The sequence below is a fragment of the Hemiscyllium ocellatum genome, chromosome 10, assembly GCF_020745735.1.
Source record: "Hemiscyllium ocellatum isolate sHemOce1 chromosome 10, sHemOce1.pat.X.cur, whole genome shotgun sequence".
Taxonomy (NCBI): Eukaryota; Metazoa; Chordata; class Chondrichthyes; order Orectolobiformes; family Hemiscylliidae; genus Hemiscyllium; species Hemiscyllium ocellatum.
Genome location: NC_083410.1, coordinates 111,963,438 through 111,985,555, shown reverse-complemented (window position 1 = coordinate 111,985,555; position 22,118 = coordinate 111,963,438). Strand labels below are relative to the sequence as shown.

The following is a 22,118-nucleotide window of genomic DNA, read 5'->3' as shown; positions in this document are numbered from 1 at the left end:
CTCTCTCTCTCCCCCCCGTAAAGAGAACTATAAGGCGGCCGAAAAAGCTTTGGCAGGAAGGATGAGGGAAAACCCAAAGGCGTTTCTACACATTTGTGAGGAATAAGAGAAAGATCAGAGAGATGTTGGGCCGATCAGAGGTAGTGGAGGGAACTTGGCCTGGATTCTGAAAAGGTATGGGAGGCCCTAAATGAGTTTATTGCTTCAGTATTGACTAGAGAGAGGGACCTTGTGAATACCGTGGACCAGGTTAATGAGCTTGAGCAGATTGATATTAAGAAAGTGTATACGCTGGAAATTCTGGGAACCAGCAAGATAGATAAGTCTCCAGGACAGGACCAGATATGTCCATGATTACTAAGGGAAGTGAGGAATGAGATTGCTGTGCCTCTGGCAAAGATCTTTGCATCCTCACTCTCCATTGGTGTACTACCGGCTAATTGGAGGAAGGCAAATGTTGGTCCTCTGTTCAAGAAAGGGAATAGGGCAATCTCTGGGGATTACAGACCAGTCAGTATTATGTCTGTGATAAGCAAAGTATTGGAAAGGATTCTGAGAGAGGATTTAAAGATCGTCAGCATGGCTTTGTGAGGAACAGGTCATGTCTCATAAACCTGATTGAGTTCTTTGAGTAAGTGAGGAGGTTGAGCAGTGGATGTGGTGTATGTAGATTTCAGTAAGGCATTTGATAAGGGTCCCCATGGTAGGTCATTCAGAAAGTTAGAAGGTATGGGATACAGGGAAATTTGGCTGTCTGGATACATAATTGGCTGGCCAAAAGAAGACAATGAGTGGTGGTGGATGGAAAGTATTTCACCTGGAAGTTGGTGACGAGTGATATCCTGCAGGGATCTGTTCTTGGCCCCTGCTTTTTGTAGATTTTAGATATGAACACAGAACATAGTCTGACAGCCAGACTACTGCGACCCTTAGGACTCATAACAGCACACAAGCCAACATCCACACTCAGACAACAAATCACTAGAACAAAGGACCCAATACCCAGCATGAGCCAAACTAACGTAGTTTACAAAATACCATGCAAGGACTGCACAAAACACTATATAGGACAAACAGGAAGACAGCTAACAATCCGCATCCACGAACACCAGCTAGCCACAAAACGACACGACCAGTTATCACTAGTAGCCATACACTCAGACAACCATCAACATGAATTTGACTGGGAAAACACCACCATCATAGGACAAGCCAGACAGAGAACAGCCAGAGAATTCCTGGAAGCATGGCATTCATCCCCAAACTCCATTAACAGACACATGGACCTGGACCCCATATACAAACCACTACAGCTGAAACTGACACCCGGAAGCGGCAAGAACATCCATCAACAGACACATCGACCTGGACCCCACATACAAACCACTACAGCTGAAACTGACACCCGGAAGCGGCAAGAACAAACCAATATAAATACCGGAAGAAACATCAAAGCAGCGCTTCATACGAGGCTCCAACAGCACTGATGATGTTCCCTAGCCAGGGAACGAAACGTTTGCAGCAAAAACTTCCAGCTCGGCGAACACAACCACAACAACGGATACCCGAGCTGCAAATCTTCAATCAAACTTTAAGAACATAGAAAAATACAGCGCAGTACAGGCCCTTTGGCCCTCGATGTTGCGCCGATCCAAGCCCACCTAACCTACACTAGCCCACTATCCTCCATATGCCTATCCAATGCCCGTTTAAATGCCCATAAAGAGGGAGAGTCCACCACTGCTACTGGCAGGGCATTCCATGAACTCACGACTCGCTGAGTAAAGAATCTACCCCTAACATCTGTCCTATACTTACCGCCCCTTAATTTAAAGCTATGCCCCCTTGTAATAGCTGACTTGGATGAAGTGGAAGGGTAGGTAGGTAAGTTTGCCGATGACACAAAGGTGGGTGGTGTTGTAGATAGTGTTGAGGAGGCAGCACGGTGGCTCAGTGGTTAGCACTGCTGCCTCACAGCAACAGGGTCCCAGGTTCGATTCCAGCCTCTGGCGACTGTGTGGTGTTTGCACATTCTCCCTGTGTCTGCGTGGGTTTCCTCCGGGTGCTCCGGTTTCCTCCCACAATCCAAAAATGTGCATGTCAGGTGAATTGGCCACGCTAAATTGCCCATAATGTTAGCTGCATTAGTCAGAGGAGAATGGGTCTGGGTGGGTTACTCTTCAGAGGGTCAGTGTGGACTTGTTGGGCCGAAGAGCCTGTTTCCTGTAGGGAATCTAGTCTAATCTAATCAGAGGACTGTTGCAGGCTACAACAAGACATAGACATGGTGCAGAGCTGGGCTGGGAAGTGGCAGATGGAGTTCAACCTGGATAAATGTGAAATGACTCATTTTGGAAGGTCAAATTTGAATGCTGAATACAGAGTTAAAAACAGGATTCTTGGCAATATGGAGGAACAGCGGGATCTTGAGGTCCATACAGATAGATCCTTCAAAGTTACCACCCAAGTGGATAGGGTTGTTAAGAAGGCTTATGGTGTTTTAGCTGTCATGAACCAGGGGGATTGAGTTTAAGAGCCGCGAGGTTTTGCAGCAGCTCTATTAAAAACTCCTGATTAGACCACACTTGGAACATCGTGTCCAGGTCTGGTCACCTCATTATGGGAGGGATGTAGATGCTTTGGAGAGGGTGCAGAGGAGATTTACCAGGATGCTGCCTGGTTTGGAGGGCTTGTCTTATGAAGATACGTTGAGTGAACTAGGACATTTCACATTGGAGAGAACGAAGAGAGGTGACTTGATGGAGGTGTACAAGGTAGTGAGAGACATAGATAGAGTAGACAGATTTCCCCAGGGCAGAAATGGCTGTTACAAGGGGTCATACTTTTAAGATGATTGGAGGAAGGTTCTCTACACAGAGAGTGGTGGGTGTATGGAATGCACTGTCAGAGACATTAGGGACATTTAAGCGACTGCCGGACAAGCCCATGGAGGGCAGTAAATTGAGGGGTGTGTCTGTTAGGTTGATCTTAGATTAAGGTAAATGCTCAGCACAACATCGTGGGCCAAAGGGCCTGTACTGTGTTGTACTGTTCTATGTTCCATGTTTACCCTATGCATGCCCCTCATGATTTTATAAACCTCTATAAGGTCACCCCTCAGCCTCCGACGCTCCAGGGAAAACAGCCCCAGCCTGTTCAGCCTCTCCCTATAATTCAAATCCTCCAACCCTCGCAACATCCTTGTAAATCTTTTCTGAACCCTTTCAAGTTTCACAACATCTTTCTGATAGGAAGGAGACCAGAATTTCACGCAATATTCCAACAGTGGCCTAACCGATGTCCTGTACAGCCGCAACATGACCTCCCAACTCCTGTACTCAATACTCTGACCAATAAAGGAAAGCATACCAAATGCCTTCTTCACTATCCTATCTCCCTGCGACTCCACTTTCAAGGAGCTATGAATCTGCGCTCCAAGGTCTCTTTGTTCAGCAACACTCCCTAGGACCTTACCATTAAGTTCTGCTAAGATTTGCTTTCCCAAAATGCAGCACCTCGCATTTATCTGAATTAAACTCCATCTGCCATTTCTTAGCCCATTGGCCCATCTGGTCCAGATCCTGTTGTAATCTGAGGTAACCCTCTTCACTGACCACTACACCTCCAATTTTGGTGTCATCTGCAAACTTACTAACTGTACCTCTTATGCTCACATCCAAATCATTTATATAAATAATGAAAAGTAGAGGGTCCAGCACCAATCCTTGTGGCACTCCACTGGTCACAGGCCTCCAGTCTGAAAAACAACCCTCCACCCCCACCCCCTGCCTCCTCCCTCTGAGCCAGTTTGAGCCAGTCTGAGCCGGTTCTGTATCCAATTTGAATTCTCCTGTGAAAAGTGACAGCTGTTTTTTTTTGGATGAATTGTTTTGGTTCTGATGGATTCTGGTGTTTTGAACAAGTTGGAAATGGACTGATGTGGTTTTGGTGCAGTCCCAAGTTGGATTTCTCTCTAGCTGGAATTGTCTGGTGTTGCTGCGCCCACGTTCCCCCTGTACACAGACTGGAATCCAGGGCCAGGCGTGTCTGAACTTGTTGTGTGACGTAGCTGAGGGCTCCAGGGAAGGCAATGTTACTGCCCTGTTCCTCAGTAAAGAGACTCCTTTGTTGGTCTGTACCATTCAAGTGTTAATGAAGCTGTTCGATAGGAGCCTGGTATCCCGTAGGCTGAGAGAGCAGCTGCAAGTGGAAAGGCCAGTCACTGTTTGGTAACACAAAAACCATCTTGCATGGCAACCATTCTCGTGGGCAGTCCCCTCTCAGTGGGTGGTAGTTCCTTCGGAGTGGAAGGTCTCCTAATTTTGGAGCATGTCCAGAGATTAACATTATTCCCATTCCAAGGTTTGTTACTTGTGTGAAATGTATGTGAGCTGGGCGATCCCAGGGGGAGAGAAGGTGTAGGGTGGTGAGTGACCTTGACCAGTTGGTCTGGTCATTACCACCCTCTGTTTGTTACGGGCTTCCTGGGTTCGGATTAACTGCCACATCTCTGGGTTAGATTTTCAAATTCAGCAATGCTCTCACACGCCTCTGGAGCAGGTGAGACTGGTGCCAGGCTCTCTTGGTCCAGAGGTAGGGACACTACCACTCCACCATTGGGCTCTTGCGGCTTCTCAGGAAACGGTTGTCGATTGTCATAAAGAGCCAATCTGTCCTTACTGTCCCTCGGGGAAACCTCCCACCCGCTGCAGCTAGGTTACTGACCCCCCCCCCAATACTGTTAAACCCCAACCCCCCCCCAATACTGTTAAACCCCAACCCCCCCCCAATACTGTTAAACCCCAACCCCCCCCCCCATACTGTTAACCCCAGACCCCCCCCAATACTATTAACCCCAGGCCCACCCCGCCAATACTGTTAACCCTAGATCCCCCCCAATACTGTTAACCCCAGACCCCCTCGCCAATACTGTTAACCCCAGACCCCCCTCGCCAATACTGTTAACCACCGACCCCCCCCACCGATACTGTTAAGCCCCCGCCAATACTGTTAACCCCAAGTTCCCCCCCCAATACTGTTAAGCCCCAACCCCCCGCCAATACTGTTAACCCCTGACCTCCCCAATACTGTTAATCCCCCCCCCCCCCCCCCCACCAATACTGTTAACCCCAGACCCAACCCATCAATATTGTTAACCCCCGGCCCCTGCCAATACTATTAACCTCAGACCCCCCCCCCCACCAATACTGTTAACCACAGTCCCCTGCCAATACTGTTAACCCCAGACACCCCCAATACTGTTAACCCCCGACCCCCCCCAATACTGTTAACCCCCGACCCCCCCACCAATACTGTTAACACCAGACCCTCCCTCGCCAATACTGTTAAACCCTGACCCTCCCCCAATACTGTTAACCCCAGACACCCCAATCCTGTTAACCCCCGATCCCCAATACTGTTAATCCCAGACCCCTCCCACCAATACTGTTATCCACAAACACCCCCGCCAATACTGTTAACCCCAGACCCCCCCCTGCCAATACTGTTAACCTCTGACCCCCTGCCAATACTGTTGAACCCCAGCCCCCCCAATACTGTTAACCCCTGACCCCCCAATACTGTTGATCCCAGACCCCTTCCACCAATACTGTTAAACCCCAGACCACTCCCACCCCAATACTGTTAACACCAGACCCTCCCTCGCCAATACTGTTAACCCCCGACCCCCCCCGCCAATACCATTAACCCCAGACCCCCCCTCGCCAATACTGTTAAACCCTGACCCTCCCCAATACCGTTAACCCCAGACCCCCCTCGTCAATACTGTTAACCCCAGACCACTCCTGCCCCAATACCGTTAACCCCAGACCCCCCCTCGTCAATACTGTTAAACCCCAGACCACTCCCGTCAATACTGTTAACCCCAGACCCCCCCTCCAATACTGTTAACCCCCGACCCCCCAATACTGTTAACCCCAGACCCCCCCGTCAATACTGTTAACCCCAGACCCCCCTCCAATACTGTTAACCCCAGACCCCTCCACCAATATTGTTAACCCCCGACCCCCCAATACTGTTGAACCCAGGCCTCTCCCACCAATGCTGTTAACCCCAGACCCCCCTGCCAATACTGTTAACCTCTGACCCCCCACCAATACTGTTAACCCCCAGCCTCCCACCAATATTGTTCACCCCAGACCCCTCCCTATACTGTTAAGCCCAGACCCACCCCCCTCCCATTGGTGTTCAGCTCCTTAAGGTTACAGGAATCAAAGGGTATTGGGGAGAAAGTGGGACCGGGACTGAGTTGGATGATCAGCCTTGATCATATTGAATGGTGGGAGAGGATCAAAGGGCCGAATGGCCTACTCTTGCTCCTATTTTGTAGTTTCTCTATTGTTTAGATTTATTATCTGATCTAGCAGGAGGCCGCTCCCCCCATTGTTTCTGTTCCAGCTCTGTGACCGAACAACCCAGAGATAAAGTTACTGTCTTGCTTTTACCCCATGGTCCTGAATCTTCTTCAGTTTCAGCTGTTCCCCTGCTGTGTTTGATAAAGAATTTCACAGAACAGCAACCTCTTCACTGATTGTCTCTGTCTCTGTCTCTGACTCCCTAAGAAACGAACACAGTCCAAACATCAAACTCCTGTTTCATTTTAAAAAGCTCCTCTTTTGATCTTCTTTCTCCCACTGTGTCTGCACCCTTTCCACTGTGACCCTAATTACTGTCTCCTCTCTCTCCAGTATCAGCAGGAGTGTTTGTTACTCTGTATTCCCTGTGGCCATTCTAATTACTCTGCTGCCCCCTCTCCCCAGCCCTCAATCCATCAGCTGCCCTCCCTCGTTCAAACCTCTCTCCCCACCTGTACACTACTGCCCCCTGGTGTGTTTCACTTGTTACTGTTCCTGAACGATGCCCTGGTCCTCGGTTAAAGCTGCTGCATTTCCTTGCTTCACTTGCTCACTGCGAGTTTAGGTTTAGGATTGTGTTGAGTTTAAACAGACCAGTTGGGCCGAAAGGTTGGTTTCTGTTCTAGAGATGCAATATAATTAATTACATGTTATTTTGACCTTTCAGAAAATGCCAGCAGTCATTAATGTTGCCGGTATAGACCTCGAAGAGCCTGAAGATTCAACCCCTTCCTTACATTCCAGCTCGGAGCAAATCTGAGAGGTTTGCTTCATGGGACGATACTGAGCTGGGAGCAGATTGGTCTAAACGTCTTCACGTTGTCTCTCTGTTGCTGTGCTTTAATTACATTTATCTCCATTAACTGTGAATGCTGCCTAAACCCATCAATATTTAAATGAAGGATAGCTGGACACAAATGCCGAAGAAAAATGTCCAAGTTGTTTATTTACTCTTATCAGCTTGAAAATCGCGTTAGGAGAGTTCTTAGCAGACTGAAGATTGATCGCTCACAAACAGAGTCAATTCAGGAGCTTTACTTCAGCGTCCAGCTCAAAACAGGTAAGGAATAGAAACATTCTTCTATTTCTTCACTGTGTGTTTTTTTTAAAGAAACAGGTTGTTATTGAGTCATACAACACAGAAACAGAGCCTTCAATCCAACATCTCCACACCAACTAGGTTTCTCAAACTAGACTCGTCCCTCTTACCTGCACCCACACCATGTCCATGTCAACCTTTCCTGTTCTTGTACGTAGCTGCCCAAGTGTCTTTATAACGTTGGAACTATAGCTGCATCTCCCACTTCCTCTGGCAGTTTATTCCACACATGACCAACCCTCCGTATGTGGAAAGGTTGTCCCTCATGTCCTTTCAAAATCTTTCTCCTCTCGCCTTAAAACTAAACCTGCTAGTTTTGAGCACTCCCACCCCATGGAAAAGATATTTGCTGTTCACCTTATCAATAGCCCCCATGATTTTATAAACTTTATTAAGGCCACCTCTCAACCTCCCGTGCTCCAGTGAAAAAAACTCCCAACCTATCCAGCCTCTCCTTATGACTCAAAATCTCCAGTCCCGGCAACATCCTGGTCAATCTGTTTTGAACCCTCTCTAAGTTAACAATATCCTTCCTATAGCAGGGCAACTAGAACTGTAAGCAGTACTGCAAAAATGGCCTCACTAATATCCCGTACAATGTCAACATGACGTCCCAACTCATATACTGAAAAGGTCTGAGCAACGAAGGCAAGTGTGCTGAATGCCTTCTTAACCAGCCTGTCCACCTGGGGATACAAACTTTAAGGAATTATGACCCTGAACCCCTAGGTTCCTTCTACTCTACAACACTCCCCAGGGCTCTACCATTGACTGGATAAATCCTGTGTGTGTTTGTTTTCCTAAAATGCAATACCTTATATTTCTCCAACATAAAATCTATCTGCACCTCCTCAGCCCATTGGTCCAATTGACCAAGATCTCTTTGTAATCTTAGATAATCTTCTTCACTGTCCACTATAACCACCACTATTGGTGTCTCCTCAAAATGCTAACTATGCCTCCCCCAAATTCTCATCCGTATTATTTATACAAGTGACAAACAACATTGGGACTCAGTCCTGATCCCTGTGGAACACACTGCTCACAGGCCTCCAGCCCAAAATATAAACCACCCCGCCCCCCCCCGTTTCCTACTGTCAAGCCAATTTTGTGCAAGTTAATTACGAACATGAACATTACAAATTAAACTGTTGTTTAAACTGGGTTTTAAATTCACTCTTGTGCATAAACACAGTCACTTGCTAACAATAGGAACAGGAGTAGACCAGCCAGTCCATCACACTGCCCTGCTACTTTCAACCTTAAACATATGCACCTCGAAGACTGATCCTCTACAGCTCTCTGAGGTAAAGAATTCTGACAACTCCCTGAGTAAAACATGGTCCCCTCTCTTAGACTCTAATGGCATCCCCTAGGTTCGAGATTCCCCAATCAGGGAAGTGTCTCAACGACATCTCCCTGGCCACTGACCTGGCCAGTACAGTCTTCTGACTAAAACTAATTTTCTTCAACTTCTCATTCTCCCTAATCACTTGCACCTCTGATTCCGGGATTAGAAACATCTTTAATTTTTGTACCTTCCTCCATGAAAACAGACACAAAATAAATATTTACCTTCTCTGCCAATGTCTGTATTCCCCATTTCAAATTCTCCTGACTCTGCCCTCAATCTTCACTTTAGCCAGATGTTTCCTTTTCCTGTTCCCATAGAGGGATTTACAGTCCATACAGTGTGGCTTTTTGTAGGTTGCACTCAAATTCAATTTTCCCTTTCCTTTCTGATTCTTGGTCCTCCTTTGATGGATTCTAGAATCCTCCCAATTCTCAGAATTCTTTTTAATGTATTTCTGGCAACTTTTATTGGCCTTTTTGTTTAACCTGATGCAATCCTGAACTTCCTGTGTTTGTCACAGTTAACTGCGATTGTTTGAGTTTTCTGTGTCTTGAAGGAAGCTTTTCCTGAAGTTGAGATTGTCAGAGCATAGAACATAGAGAAAAAAAATACAGCGCAGTACAGGCCCTTTGGCCCTCGATGCTGCGCCGATCCAAGCCCACCTAACCTACACTAGCCCACTATCCTCCATATGCCTATCCAATGCCCGTTTAAGTGCCCATAAAGAGGGAGAGTCCACCACTGCTACTGGCAGGGCATTCCATGAACTCACGACTCGGTGAGTAAAGATTAGCAGTCTCTTCCTAATTGGCTTTTACCTCCCTCTTTCTCCAAAGATATTCTTTTTCCTCTCCCTCATTCTGTCTCTCTCTGTTTCTCTCTGTTCACTGGAGTGAAAGAAATCGCTATGCAAGTCACCAGGTTGTTGTAAAATCTTCACTCCACATCTGGTGCTGTTTACATATAGGGTGGCACGGTGGCTCAGTGGTTAGCACTGCTGCCTCATAGCACCAGGGACCCGGGTTTGATTCCAGCCTCAGGCAACTGTAGGTGTGGAATTTGCACGTTCTCCCTGTATCTACGTGGGTTCCCTCCGGGTGCTCCAGTTTCCTCCCACAGTCCAAAAATGTGCAGGTTAGGGTGGATTGGCCATGCTAAATTACCCGTAGTGTTCAGGGATGTATAGATTAGGTTTGTTAGTCAGGGGAAATGTAAAGTAATAGGGTATGGGGATTTGTTTGGATGGGTTACTCTTTGGAGGGTCAGTATGGACTTGTTGGGCTGAGTGGCCTGTTTCAATTCTATAATGATTGAACAATGAGAGTGAGTTGTGGCCTCCTGACAATGTCACTGGGCCAGTAATCCTTCTTCAGAACGATCACCGGACCTGAAACGTTAACTCTGACTTCTCTCCACAAATGCTGCCAGACCTGCTGAGTGTTTGCAGCAATTTTGTTTTTTGATTTTGTTTTTGTTCAGACGTACGCTCTGGGTTCCCATCCCACTGTGCGGATAGTTTTGATCCAGGGTGGTATGGATTTAATTCAGTTTAATTTATATTCAGTTCATCAATTCACACTGTAGGGAATCTAATCTAATCTCATAAAATCTGGACCGTAAAGCCAATCACTCATTGTGAAGAAACTGACTATCTGATTTGCTCATGTCCTTCAGGGAGAGAATCTGCCACCTTTTCCTGGTCTGGCTTACATGTGACTCCATACCCACAGCGATGTGGTTCGCCCCTAAATGCCCTCTGACATGGCTGAGCACACCAGTCCAAAGAGATGGACAATACATGCTGGCCCTTCCAGTGATGCCCACAGACTTGATGGAATGAATGGTCTCCTCCAAACCATGGTGGCTATGTTCAGTGAAGTTCTGTGAATGTATAAACATGGAAACTACTGAATGAAAAGTTGATGCTTGCTATAGGGAACAAATACCTTTAATATTTCCCTCACTCGTCTTGTTTTCCAGGGAGCTGATATGCAGGAGCAGAGCAAAAGATATTCCAATCTGTATTCTGGATTTACGAGAGGGATTCCATCAGAAAGATGGGATGGCAGTGAGATGTTCTCTCTCTTCTCTGAATCTGTACGTTCCCCGTATCGTACATACCAGTCAGACTCCTCACCACTCTCTGTATCTCGAGTGTATGAACCTGTTGGGAGATCTGACCCAAACATAATGGCATCTACTGATGAGTTACCCCGGTCACTCAAACACCTGGAGGCTGAGAAACCCCTCAATGGGAGGTGTCTGTCCACTGTGAAGTATAGCACCTGCCTCGATACGTCTGCTTTCTCTCAGTGTGTACCGAAAAGGAAAGCTACGTTAAGCTCACACAACATCAATGTGGGTAGATATACCTCACACGATGTCGATGTGGGCAGATATACCTCATTGGGCCAAACCTTGACTGGCAGCCTTGGCACACCAGGCTCTACCCATAAGGCGCTGCGTGAGAAAGAGGTCACACCTTGTTTCTCAGAATACTGCGCCATGAGGCAATCGGATTCCTTCAGGGTGGTTCGGGACCGCACCTCCCCAGACTGGGACCCTGACGAGGAATACCAAGCTCTACTGGATTTTACGTATCCCTTAAGACCAGGGTACATGAGCTCCAGGGACAACTTAGACGACGATGATGACAATATGACCTCTGACTCCTGTCTAAAGGATTCAGGGATCGTGGATGACAGTCCAATACCCTCCCTGTCAAATACATTAATTACAAACGCTTTGTCATCACTACCTACCTCCCAGCCTAACCCCAGCAGTGCTGCTAACATCACCTGGGGCCATCCTAGCTACATGGAGGATCATGTGTACACTCCATATTCTTCCTCCAGTTCCCTCCGCCTGCATAACCAGCCGTCCTATTGGCTGTCCAGTCGATCGCCTAAAGCTGGTATTAATCCAAACACCTTTCTGGAGAGTTCTATGAGGAATAAGACACAAGGTGTGACGAACCGGGCCAATCCTGACTGGGCCACGGTCACTTCGGTTGTTGATTCAAGTTTTCTTTCAAGCAGCTCAAACGAGGAATTTTCCAAGCCCTTGCTCTCAGGGAAAGATCCTAAAGGCTTCACATTATCCAGGCAGATCCTGCCCTTGAACAGAGAGTGGGACAGTGAGGAGGATTTTCTCACTCTCCCGTATAAGCTGAAAGAATTGGAAGCCTTGGCCCACCAGCTGGAGAAGCTCTCTGTTCACGTGGAGAGCAAGTCTGCCTTTGCAGCCAATGGGATGAGACTGGGCACGGGCAGTCCAAGTGGCAGTACCGAGGGGACCCCCGCCGTACACAACAACAACACTGAGGCTGCTCCGTCAGACTGCCAACTGGAAATTAGTCCCAGAAATCAACCCAAGAATCCACAGTGTGAAGATATAATCGCTGATTTAAAAAAGGCCAATGAATTTATTCAAAAGTTGGGCACATGGTCTAGTTCTCAACTGCTATTCAACCAGCCCTTTGAACAAGTAGCTGACAACAATGACAGTCTATTGGCTCACATTCAGGTACGATCTTATTTCTTTTCCAAGTTCTATGTTTCATTCAAATACCTCACACGAGCAGAATACATCAATCTTGTTTCTTGCTGGTACAAACGTACTGGATTGGGCAAGCTAGGAAACTAAACGTTAGTATTTAGCCGCAATGGTTTCAGTTTAGAATTTGAGGTTTACGTTGATAAAAGTGAACTGTGAAAGACTGGGCAGGGCTGTTGAGTTCCTCCAGCACTTTCTGTTTCTGTTTCAGATCTTCAGTTTATGTAGTTGTTTGTTTCATTAAAGATTGAGCAAGTTTACTTTTTTTTAAATAGGCTTTAGAGTTTGAAATGGAATGTAAGATTCTGAGGTGGTTGGACAGGGTCAGTATTGAGAGAGTCTTTTGACCTGCTGGAGAACCATAAACTAGGGTTTGTAAATACAAGCAAGTTACAAATATATTCAGCAGAGAAATACAGAGAGAGATTACCTTTCTCAGAGAGTAAGGAGGATGTGGAACCCACTACTACAGGATGTGGATGAGGCAAACAGCTCTGATACTTTCAAAATGAAAATAGGCAACTGCATGAGTGTAAAAGGGTCAGGAAGACGGGCAGAGGTACATCAGATGGAATAGGGGCGGGTCTCATACCGAGTACTTAATTGGATTTGATTTATTATTGTCACTTGTACTTCAGTACAGTGAAAAGTTTTGTGTTGTGTGCAGTACAAAGTGCATGAAAGTAAGAGAACAGAGTGAGGAATACACTGTTATGGTGATAGAGAAGGTACACAAAGAGCTAGATCATCATTAAATTTAAAATTTGAGACATCCATTCAGGAAGTCTTAATAACAGTGGGGAAGAAATTGTTCTTGATCTGTCGGCTTGTGTGTTTAAGCTTTCCTATCTTCTGGTTAGGAGAGAGTATCACCGGGTGGGAGGGCTTTTTGATGGTGGCAGCCTTCCTAAGGCAGTGAGAAGTGGAGATAGAGTCAATGGATGGGAGGTTGGTTTGTCTGATGGACTGGGCTGTGTTCACAGCTCCCTGTAGTTTCTTATGGTCTTGGGCAGAGCAGCGTATAAACACCAGCATGGATGGGTTGGGCTGAATTCTGTGCTGTGTTGTAGAGCCATAGAGATGTACAGCATGGAAACAGACCCTTTGGTCCAACCCATCCATGCTGATCAGATATCCCAACCCAATCTAGTCCCACCTGCCAGCACCTGGCCCACATCCCTCCAAACCCTTCCTATTCATATACCCAACCAAATGTCTTTCAAATGTTGCAATTGTACCAGCCTCCACCACTTCCTCTGGCAGCTCCTTCCATACACGTACCACCCTCTGTGTGAAAAAGTTGCCCCTTAGGTCTCTTTTATATCTTTCCCCTCTCATCCCAAACCTATGCCCTCTAGTTCTGGACTCCCCAATCCCAGGGAAAAGACTTTGCCTATTTACCCTATCCAAGCCCCTCATGATTTTGTAAACCTCTACAAGGTCACCCCTCAGCCTCCAACGCTCCAGGGAAAACAGCCCCAGCCTGTTCAGCCTCTCCCTATAGCTCAGATCCTCCAACCCTGGCAACATTCTTGTAAATCTTTTCTGAACCCGTTCAAAGTTTCACAACATCTTTCCGATAGGAAGGAGACCAGAATTGCACACAATATTCCAACAGTGGCCTTATCAATGTTCTGTACAGCCACAACATGACCTCCCAACTCCTGTACTCAATACTCTGGCCAATAAAGGAAAGCATACCAAACGCCTTCTTCACTATCCTATCTCCCTGCGACTCCACTTTCAAGGAGCTATGAACCTGCACTCCAAGGTCTCTTTGTCCAGCAACACTCCCTAGGACCTTACCATTAAGTGTAGAAGTCCTGCTAAGATTTGCTTTCCCAAAATGCAGCACCTCGCATTTATCTGAATTAAACTCCATCTGCCACTTCTCAGCCCATTGGCCCATCTGGTCCAGATCCTGTTGTAATCTGAGGTAACCCTCTTCGCTATCCACTACACCTCCAATTTTGGTGTCATCTGCAAATTTACTGACTATAACTCTTATGCTCACATCCAAATCATCTTTGTGTTCTCTGTCATTGTGTGTAACTGATCTGCTATTTTGCTCCTATAGAGCTTTAGCTCTAAACTTGAAGAAATGGTCCAGTGGTTGTATGAAGTAGCAGAGACCACAGATAACTGGATCCCACCACAGCCCACAATGGACAGTATCAAGGCTTCCCTGGATAAATGTATGGTAAGCAGCCCCCCTCCATTAAACTACACATTTGTGATTTTAAAAAATTAAGATTGTTACCAGTCATCACTGTAAGCAAAATGTTTCTCCACTGCTCGGGCATGCTCCACCATTCAATAAGGTCATCTCAGGTCAGACTGGGATCTCAGGTTTCTTACTCACGTTTGGATGTGGATGTCACTGGCTGGGGCCCTGTCCCTAGTTGCCCCTTGAGAAGGTGGGGGTGAGCTGCCTTCCTGAGCTGCTATAGTCCATGTGCTGCCCTTAGGGAGGGAATTCCAGGATTTTGACCCAGCAACAGTGAACGAACGGCAATATATTTCCAAGTCAGGATGGTGAGTGGCTTAGAGGGAAATTTGAAGTGGGTGGGGTTCCCATGTATCTGCTGCCTTGTCCTTCTGGATGGAAGTGATTGTGGGTTTGAAAAGTGCTGTCTGAGGATCTTTGGTGAGTTTCTGCAGAGGATCGTGTGAAGGATACACATTAGCGGAGACAAATGTAATTATCACCAGGTCTCAGTCAATCATAGGGACCAGCCTTCAGTCAGAGACTCCCAGCACAGAGAGAACAGGGCAGCATCCACGCTGGATCCAGGGGCTTGGGAATAGGTGGTCAGTATCCGTATCCCGCCATCCTGGGAGGGAGGAGCTGAGCTAACTTCAGCCCACTGTCCACCTTTTTTCTTTCTGTCCAGTTGTGTGCAGTTTGCTGCTGGAATGAGAGAAAGAGAGGGGAGTTGAAGGAGATGAATATAGCTGGTACATGTGAGGAAGGGTTGGTGAGGTGGCCCGAGTGAGTATAGGCAGCACAGAGGGCTGGTGTGTGTGTGTGTGTGTGTGTGTGTGTGTATATGGGCATGGGCAGGTCAGGAAAGATGTAGCAGGCAATTGTGAGAATATTAGCCTTGGTTCAGGTGGTTATGGTGCGGAGGTGGAGTGACTGTGAGGTATGGCAGTGAAGGCAGAGGAGCCCTGGCCAATTGGAGAACGTCATGGAGCTCCTTCCTTCATCGCTGACTGTTTCCTCGTGTGGATCAGGCTGCACTGACCCAGCTGGGCCTCCTCTGGACCAGGAGCCCTGGGGGCCTGCCCCACAGCAAGGTACCTACCTCCCTCTGTCTGCCATGATGGGGCAAATGTCAGGAGTGTGTGTGAGGGTGCGGTGGGGGGGGAAAGAGTGTGAGGGTCCAGGGGAGATGGTGGGGGCAAGGGAGTGTGTGACGTGTGGGGGGGAGGGGGAGATGGGGAGGGAGTGTGTGAGGGTGCGGGGGGAATGTGTGTGAGGGTGCAGGGGTAGGTGGTCTATGAGGATGTGGAGGGCGAGTGTGTGAGGGTGTTGGGGAAGAGTGAGGGTGGGGGAAGATGGGGAGGGCGTCTGTGAGGGTGCGGGGGGAATGTGTGTGAGGGTGCAGGGGTAGGTGGTCTATGAGGATGTGGAGGGCGAGTGTGTGAGGGTGTTGGGGAGAGTGAGGGTGGTGGGGAGATGGGGACGGAGTGTGTTAGGTTGCAGGGGAGATTGTGTGAGGGTGGGGGGAGATGGGGAGGGCGTCTGTGAGGGTGCGGGGGGACTGTGAGGGTGTTGGGGGAGAGAGGATGGGGGAGATGGGGAGGTGGTGTGTGAGGGGGAGGGGATGTGGAGGGAAGAATGTGAGGGTGCCGGGGAGGTGGTGTGTGAGGGTGTGGGGGAAGAGTGTGTGAGGGGAGAGTGAGGGTGGGGGGAGATGGGAGGTGGTGTGGGGGGAGGTGGTGTGTGAGGGTGCGGGGGGAGAGTGAGAGGGGGTGTTGGGGGAGAGTGAGGGTGAGGGGAGATGGGGATGTGGTCTGTGAAGGTGCGGGGGAGTGTGTGTGAGGGTGCGGGGGGGGGGGGGGAGTGTGTGAGGGTGCGGAGGGGGGGAGTGTGTGAGGGGGTGGGAGTGTGTGACGTTAAGATTAAATGATCACTCACCAAGTGAGTAGACTGTGCTCTTACAGAATAAAACATTGATCTGCAGGAGAGTGAATGCAATGGTGGAATGTGTTTTGTGTGTGTCCTCCCTAACAGGCTTTCAGGAATGACATTAAGGAACACCGAGAGCTGACTGCGAGTGTGCTAAAGTCCGGAGAACACCTGCTCCAGTCGATGAGCAGCGCCACGCCAGGTATAAATCCTTCAGGAGCACGGAACTCTGCGCTTCATCTACAACACCCTTTACCTGCTCTCATAAAACCAAACATTATTGGCAGAAGATTCTACCTTTTACTCTTTTCAAAGCGAAAGGGTCATTGTTGTTCCCTCTCCTTGGGTACTAGTTTAAAGCCTGAATTGAATAGGAATGGGACAGGCCAATCAGCCCCCTTAAGTTTTCTGCTGATAGTCAGTGAGATGCTGACACAGCAGTAATTAACTCCTTTGGTTATGCTTCCCTGACTGCCCTTATCCCACTCAATTCTAACTATCTCCGAAGTAAAGTGATTCACTGATTAGATTAGATTACTTACAGTGTGGAAACAGGCCCTTCAGCCCAACAAGTCCACACCGACCCTCCGAAGCACAGCCCACTCAGACCCATTCCCCTACATTTACCCCTTCACCTAACACTATGGGTAATTTAGCATGGCCAATTCACCTAACCTGCACATTTTTGGACTGTGGGAGGAAACCGGAGCACCCAGAGGAAACCCATGCAGACACGGGGAGAATGCTTTCTGTGTGTTAGTGATGTGTCACTCGCTTTCCTGCTGAGGTGGTCAGTTTGTCTCAGGCTGTGAAATAACACAGTGAAGCAAAATAATAAATCAGGGTGCTGTTTCAACTTCTTATTGAAACCTTTTTTCTAAAAAAAAATCAATCTTCTGTCTTACAAGAATTAACTGGTGATAGAATCATCATTCTTCAGTTTTAAAAATCACAACAGCTTGCATAATCCAGAAAATATTCAAAGTTGTTTTACAAAGAGCCAATAAATTAAAATGAACTCTAAATCAGAGATGACCAAACACTTACTTATTCCAAGATTTACCAAATGTGTGAATGATTTTCACATGACATAAAATAATTTCTTAAAATTCTGCTCAATTTTGTGTGCACTTCCAACATGCTGTTCAAATTTTAAAGCAACCACCTCCTTGTCATCAAAACAGAGAATGCTGGAGAAACTCAGCAGATCTGTCAGCATCAGACACAAAGTGCTAACTGTATTTCTTTGGTTCAGAGAGAAAGAGGAGTTAACACTTGGAGTCTGATCAAAGCTCACTGGGCTGGAATGTCTGACCCAGCATTTCATGCTCTCCGTCTCTCTCCACAGATGCTGCCCGACCTGAGTATCTCCCAATATTTCTTTTGGCTTTTGATTTGAATTTCCAGCATTTGTGAGGTTTTATTTGTGTATTGATGAGCCATGTTTGCTACATTCATTGCTGCTTCTCTGACTACCTCCTTCTGCTCCCGTTTAGTTCTCAAAGAGACACTTGAATTGATCTCTAGACAATCCAAGCAGCTGAATGGGCACGCTGCCCACCTGTACCTGTCGATTCTGGCTACTATGGATAAGGTGAAAGATGATTTGGAGACCAAGCAACAGGAATTCGTATCTGCTGGTTTGGAAAGGCAATCAGTATTGGTAAAGAATAATTTCACCTTGAATCTTTTGTAAATTGGTGAATGTGGTGAATTAAAAGAGCTCTGCTTATTTACTGTTAATATTATAGAAGGTGTAAAAGTCACCATAGTCAGACTGGACCGAGAGAGAGAGAGAGAGAGATGATGGGTGGAGGTTTAATCTGAGGGTCACCATGCCTCAGGGGAGGATGGGGGTGGAGGTTGAGAAGAATCCTTCATGGTAACCTCTGCAGGTATGGGTTTTTAACCCATGTGGATAGCGTTGTTCACTCCAGTAGCCACTACCATCGATATGTTGGCATCATTCACCAAACATCCAGTCAACTGAGCAAACCTGCTGATAGTGTCCTACAGCAGCAATTCTGGCCCTGAGGGCAGTTGAGTCAACCCCATTGCTGAGTCTGGAGTCACGTGTAGTCCAAACCAGCTATGACCAGATTTCCTTCCCTAAAGGACATTGGTGATTCAGAGGGGTTTTGTTTTGCAACGATTGATAATGATTTCATGATTTCTATTAGGCTAGCTTTCAGTGTGACTGAATCCTTTCAGTCCATTATTAACAGTAAATGTGCACTTCCTGTGTGATTATGAAGGGACGTTTAAGTGCTTAACTAGGAGGAGCTATGAGGACATTGCAGCCAAATTAACATATCACTGGAGTTTTTCACTTCTCAGTAACCCCCGTGGTAGAAACGTAATTGTATAAATTTTGCAGTGTTAAAGTACAAACAGTTTGTAAACTTTTTATAAGTAATTCCTGCAAACTATTTAATTTGAGGGCATCGTGGAGCCTTGAGCTAGTTCATCCCCATATCTATGGAGCAGTCTACAAGAAAATGAGGAAACAAGAAAATGTGGCATTAAAATTACATTTCACTTATTTGTAAATTAAACCTTTTATTTTTGGTCATAATTTGTTTTTTTTTTAAGCAATGCTTCTTGTATTTCCAAAACTGCATCAGATTTTGTGCAAACTTGTGGATTCTGGTTTTCACTTGAAATGTTCGTTTCCTTCTGGTTTCAGTGATGTTTTGGCTAAAGGTATGGTCTTTAAAAGTGTAGTACACGGCCATTTACATTGGAACTAATCTTTCCTGTAATTGCTGCCTTGGAAGAAACAGGATGTTGGTGTCAGTTTCAGTGTTTCCCATCACATGATTCACTGAACCATGACAGCACAATGTTACTTCATATTTAAATGTATTTATAGGGCTCGGAAACCGGAGTCAACTTTACACAGACCTCCTTTGATTGATGTGCACTACTGACCTATCCCATCAAGACCACTGTGTATTCTGGAAGTCTTAATTTTAAAGCTCTGTTTACAGGATGGAGTACTTCCAGAATAGATCCCCAGAGAAACCTGATGAGTGTGTGTTGTTTTTCCAGATGCCAAGCGATGTTGAGGAACATGATGCATCAAACCACATGAATATGGATGATCTAGTTTAAAAGGGCTGGTGAAGTAGTGAGATGGTGATGCTTCTTTTAATTCAAGTTTGGGAAGAACTTGTTCTGCAAAATTATTGGCTTAATTTTACACTTTTTTTAAAAAAATGAGCAATGAGTGTTTACACCTCCTGTAATTAATCTCTTCGTTTTATGATACTTGGTTACTTTTATTGACACTTCAATTAAACTTTCAATCTGGTGAAATTCAAGTCACACAAAAAAAAATTCTTGTTCGCCTCCAAGACAAACAGAAGAAAATCAGTAACTGCATCAAAGGTTGTGAATTACAGAGAGATCAAGTTGCAGTCCATACTGGGGTATACAGGACTTCTAGATGGACGAGACTTCCTCCTCCTATTGAGATGGAGTACAGTTAGGGGGAAACACTGCTCAAGTCCTCTCCCCCACTCCTACTTCCATAAGCTGGTGGCTACAGGAAAAATTCAAAAGCACAAAATAACAGAAGAGGGATTCTGACTATACAGATATTCATTTGACTCCATAATTTCCATCATACAAACAGAAAGGGATAACCCTCAGTCTGATTAGAAAAAAAAGTATTGTTGCCCAATAACAAGCCTGATTGACCAAGTCAAGGTTCAACACTGAGTGTGAGTAACCTGTCTGTTAATTCAGGTAAAACGTGACTAGGTGAGTGCAATGAAGTTTTACAGGTGGTGTCGATATAAGGAACAAATCATACTTGACTAGATAGTTTTTTTTCTAAACTTTGTAAAATGACTTGTCTCAAAAGTAACTTGCTGTCACTGTAGTGTTAATTAAAATTTATCTTAAGTAACCAGTGTGCATATAGTTTAAATTGTTTTAGCAAGTTTGTAGATTGCAAGTGGAAGATAATTAGCAAGAGGAATATGGAACCAAGGTCCACATCATACCAGCCTTGACCTTATTGAATAGTGAAACAGATCGCTGAATTTGGATTCATGGATATGTATTAGTGTTTGCAACTTGGTGTGAACCTGGGCTCCAGAGACAATAGCAAAAATCTCCATTCCCACATACCCACACAGTGAGGGAATTGCAATAATATCCAGCAAAAAGTCATAATCCATTCTAAAAGGCTTTTAAGTAAGAAAGTGGATGACTGAAGATGACATGCAAGATTATAGTACAACTTTCCTCCAACTGTTATTCTTGCAGGAAAAACTTCCTGTTTGAGCTGAAAACAAAAATAGTTACACAAATGATCAGAAAAAGACATCAAGTGGGACTTGATGCCAGTGAAAGGGAGGCTAGCACTGCATTACTCAGGGCTGGCAGATTACACAGCTTAATGTTACTGACTGTTGACATGGCCTCCTTTGAGAAGGTCAAACAGCAACTTTCAATTCCGTGCCAGTCTTGCACAATGCCAAAATGCTTCACATAAGCTAACTGACTTGAAGGAACTATTAGAATATTAAAGACAAAATTACAGAATGTTGGGATTGGACAGAAAAGACAATGGTGGAAAGATGTAAACCAGCCAGAGCAATTAATAGCAGCCGGCCATTAAGCCTGTTCCACCATTCAGTAAGATAGTGGCCTCCAATTCTTTGTCACCCCCTCCACCCCTTGTGGATCCAAGATCTAACTCTGCCTTGTATACTCTCACTGTGACAGTCATTTAATGAAGGGTCTGGGTCAAAGACCAACAACCCTCAAAAGAAATGCTTCATCTAAAAGTAATTTCTCTTTATCCAGTCCTAAGTTTCCCTATGAAGGGAAACTTATCAGCAACATCTTTCATTCTGTTAAACTCTGAGGAGTACAGGTCCAACCGACTCACCCTGTCCTCAGTAGGAGGAATGGCCTCCAATACAAAATGCCCCTCCCAGAGTAGCAAGACCAATGGCAGACATAATATTTCTGATGTAGTTTCACTAATGTCTGATATAAATGCAGCAAGACTTCACTGATTATACTCCATGGCCCTTCCATTAATGGCCACCCGTTCATTCTATTTCCCTTCCCAATTACTTGCTGTACTTGCACACAATATTTCAGATTCACGTAAAGGACATTCTGCAGTTGCAGTTCATCTCCACCCTGCCAAAGTAAACAATCTCACTTTCCATAAAATAACCCACCTGCCAAATTTCTCCCTCCTTCACAAACTATCCATAGCTGACATGTTGTCCTGATCACATTTTGCTACTTTAGCATGCAGTCAATCAAGTCCCTCACATCAATGCTCAGCACTAATCCCAGTGACACTCCACTCACTATAGTTTTCCAATCTTAAAGTAATCCATGGGAGGGTGAACAGGCCCAGGGAAGTGTAGAAGTTGGGAAAGGTTAGAAAGCAGCCATGCAGGGACATTGCATTTGCCTGTCCTTGTGGAGGGTAAACACCAAAAGACTGGGTGGGTCTCAGTGTTTGTGAAATTGATTTGTTATGATTATACTTCATTGAGATCATATATTTCAATGTTTTCTATGTAATTAATAAATACATACAAAATAAAAAGAAATGTGGAAGAAAAA

General features: G+C 45.9%; 1 protein-coding gene across 4 annotated transcripts in view; it reads left to right on the top strand.

Annotated features, from left to right (window-relative positions):
- Positions 1 to 22,118, top strand: part of cep68 (centrosomal protein 68) — a 41,582-nt gene extending 19,464 nt beyond the window's left edge. For all 4 annotated transcript variants that reach the window (XM_060831872.1, XM_060831873.1, XM_060831871.1 and 1 more), the window contains exons 2-7: positions 7,042 to 7,434; positions 10,808 to 12,352; positions 14,460 to 14,582; positions 16,623 to 16,719; positions 18,014 to 18,180; positions 19,569 to 22,118. In XM_060831872.1, coding sequence (XP_060687855.1) covers positions 10,817 to 12,352; positions 14,460 to 14,582; positions 16,623 to 16,719; positions 18,014 to 18,180; positions 19,569 to 19,631 — 1,986 coding nt within the window. In that variant the 5' untranslated portion in view covers positions 7,042 to 7,434; positions 10,808 to 10,816 and the 3' untranslated portion in view covers positions 19,632 to 22,118. The remainder of the gene's footprint in view (positions 1 to 7,041; positions 7,435 to 10,807; positions 12,353 to 14,459; positions 14,583 to 16,622; positions 16,720 to 18,013; positions 18,181 to 19,568) is intronic.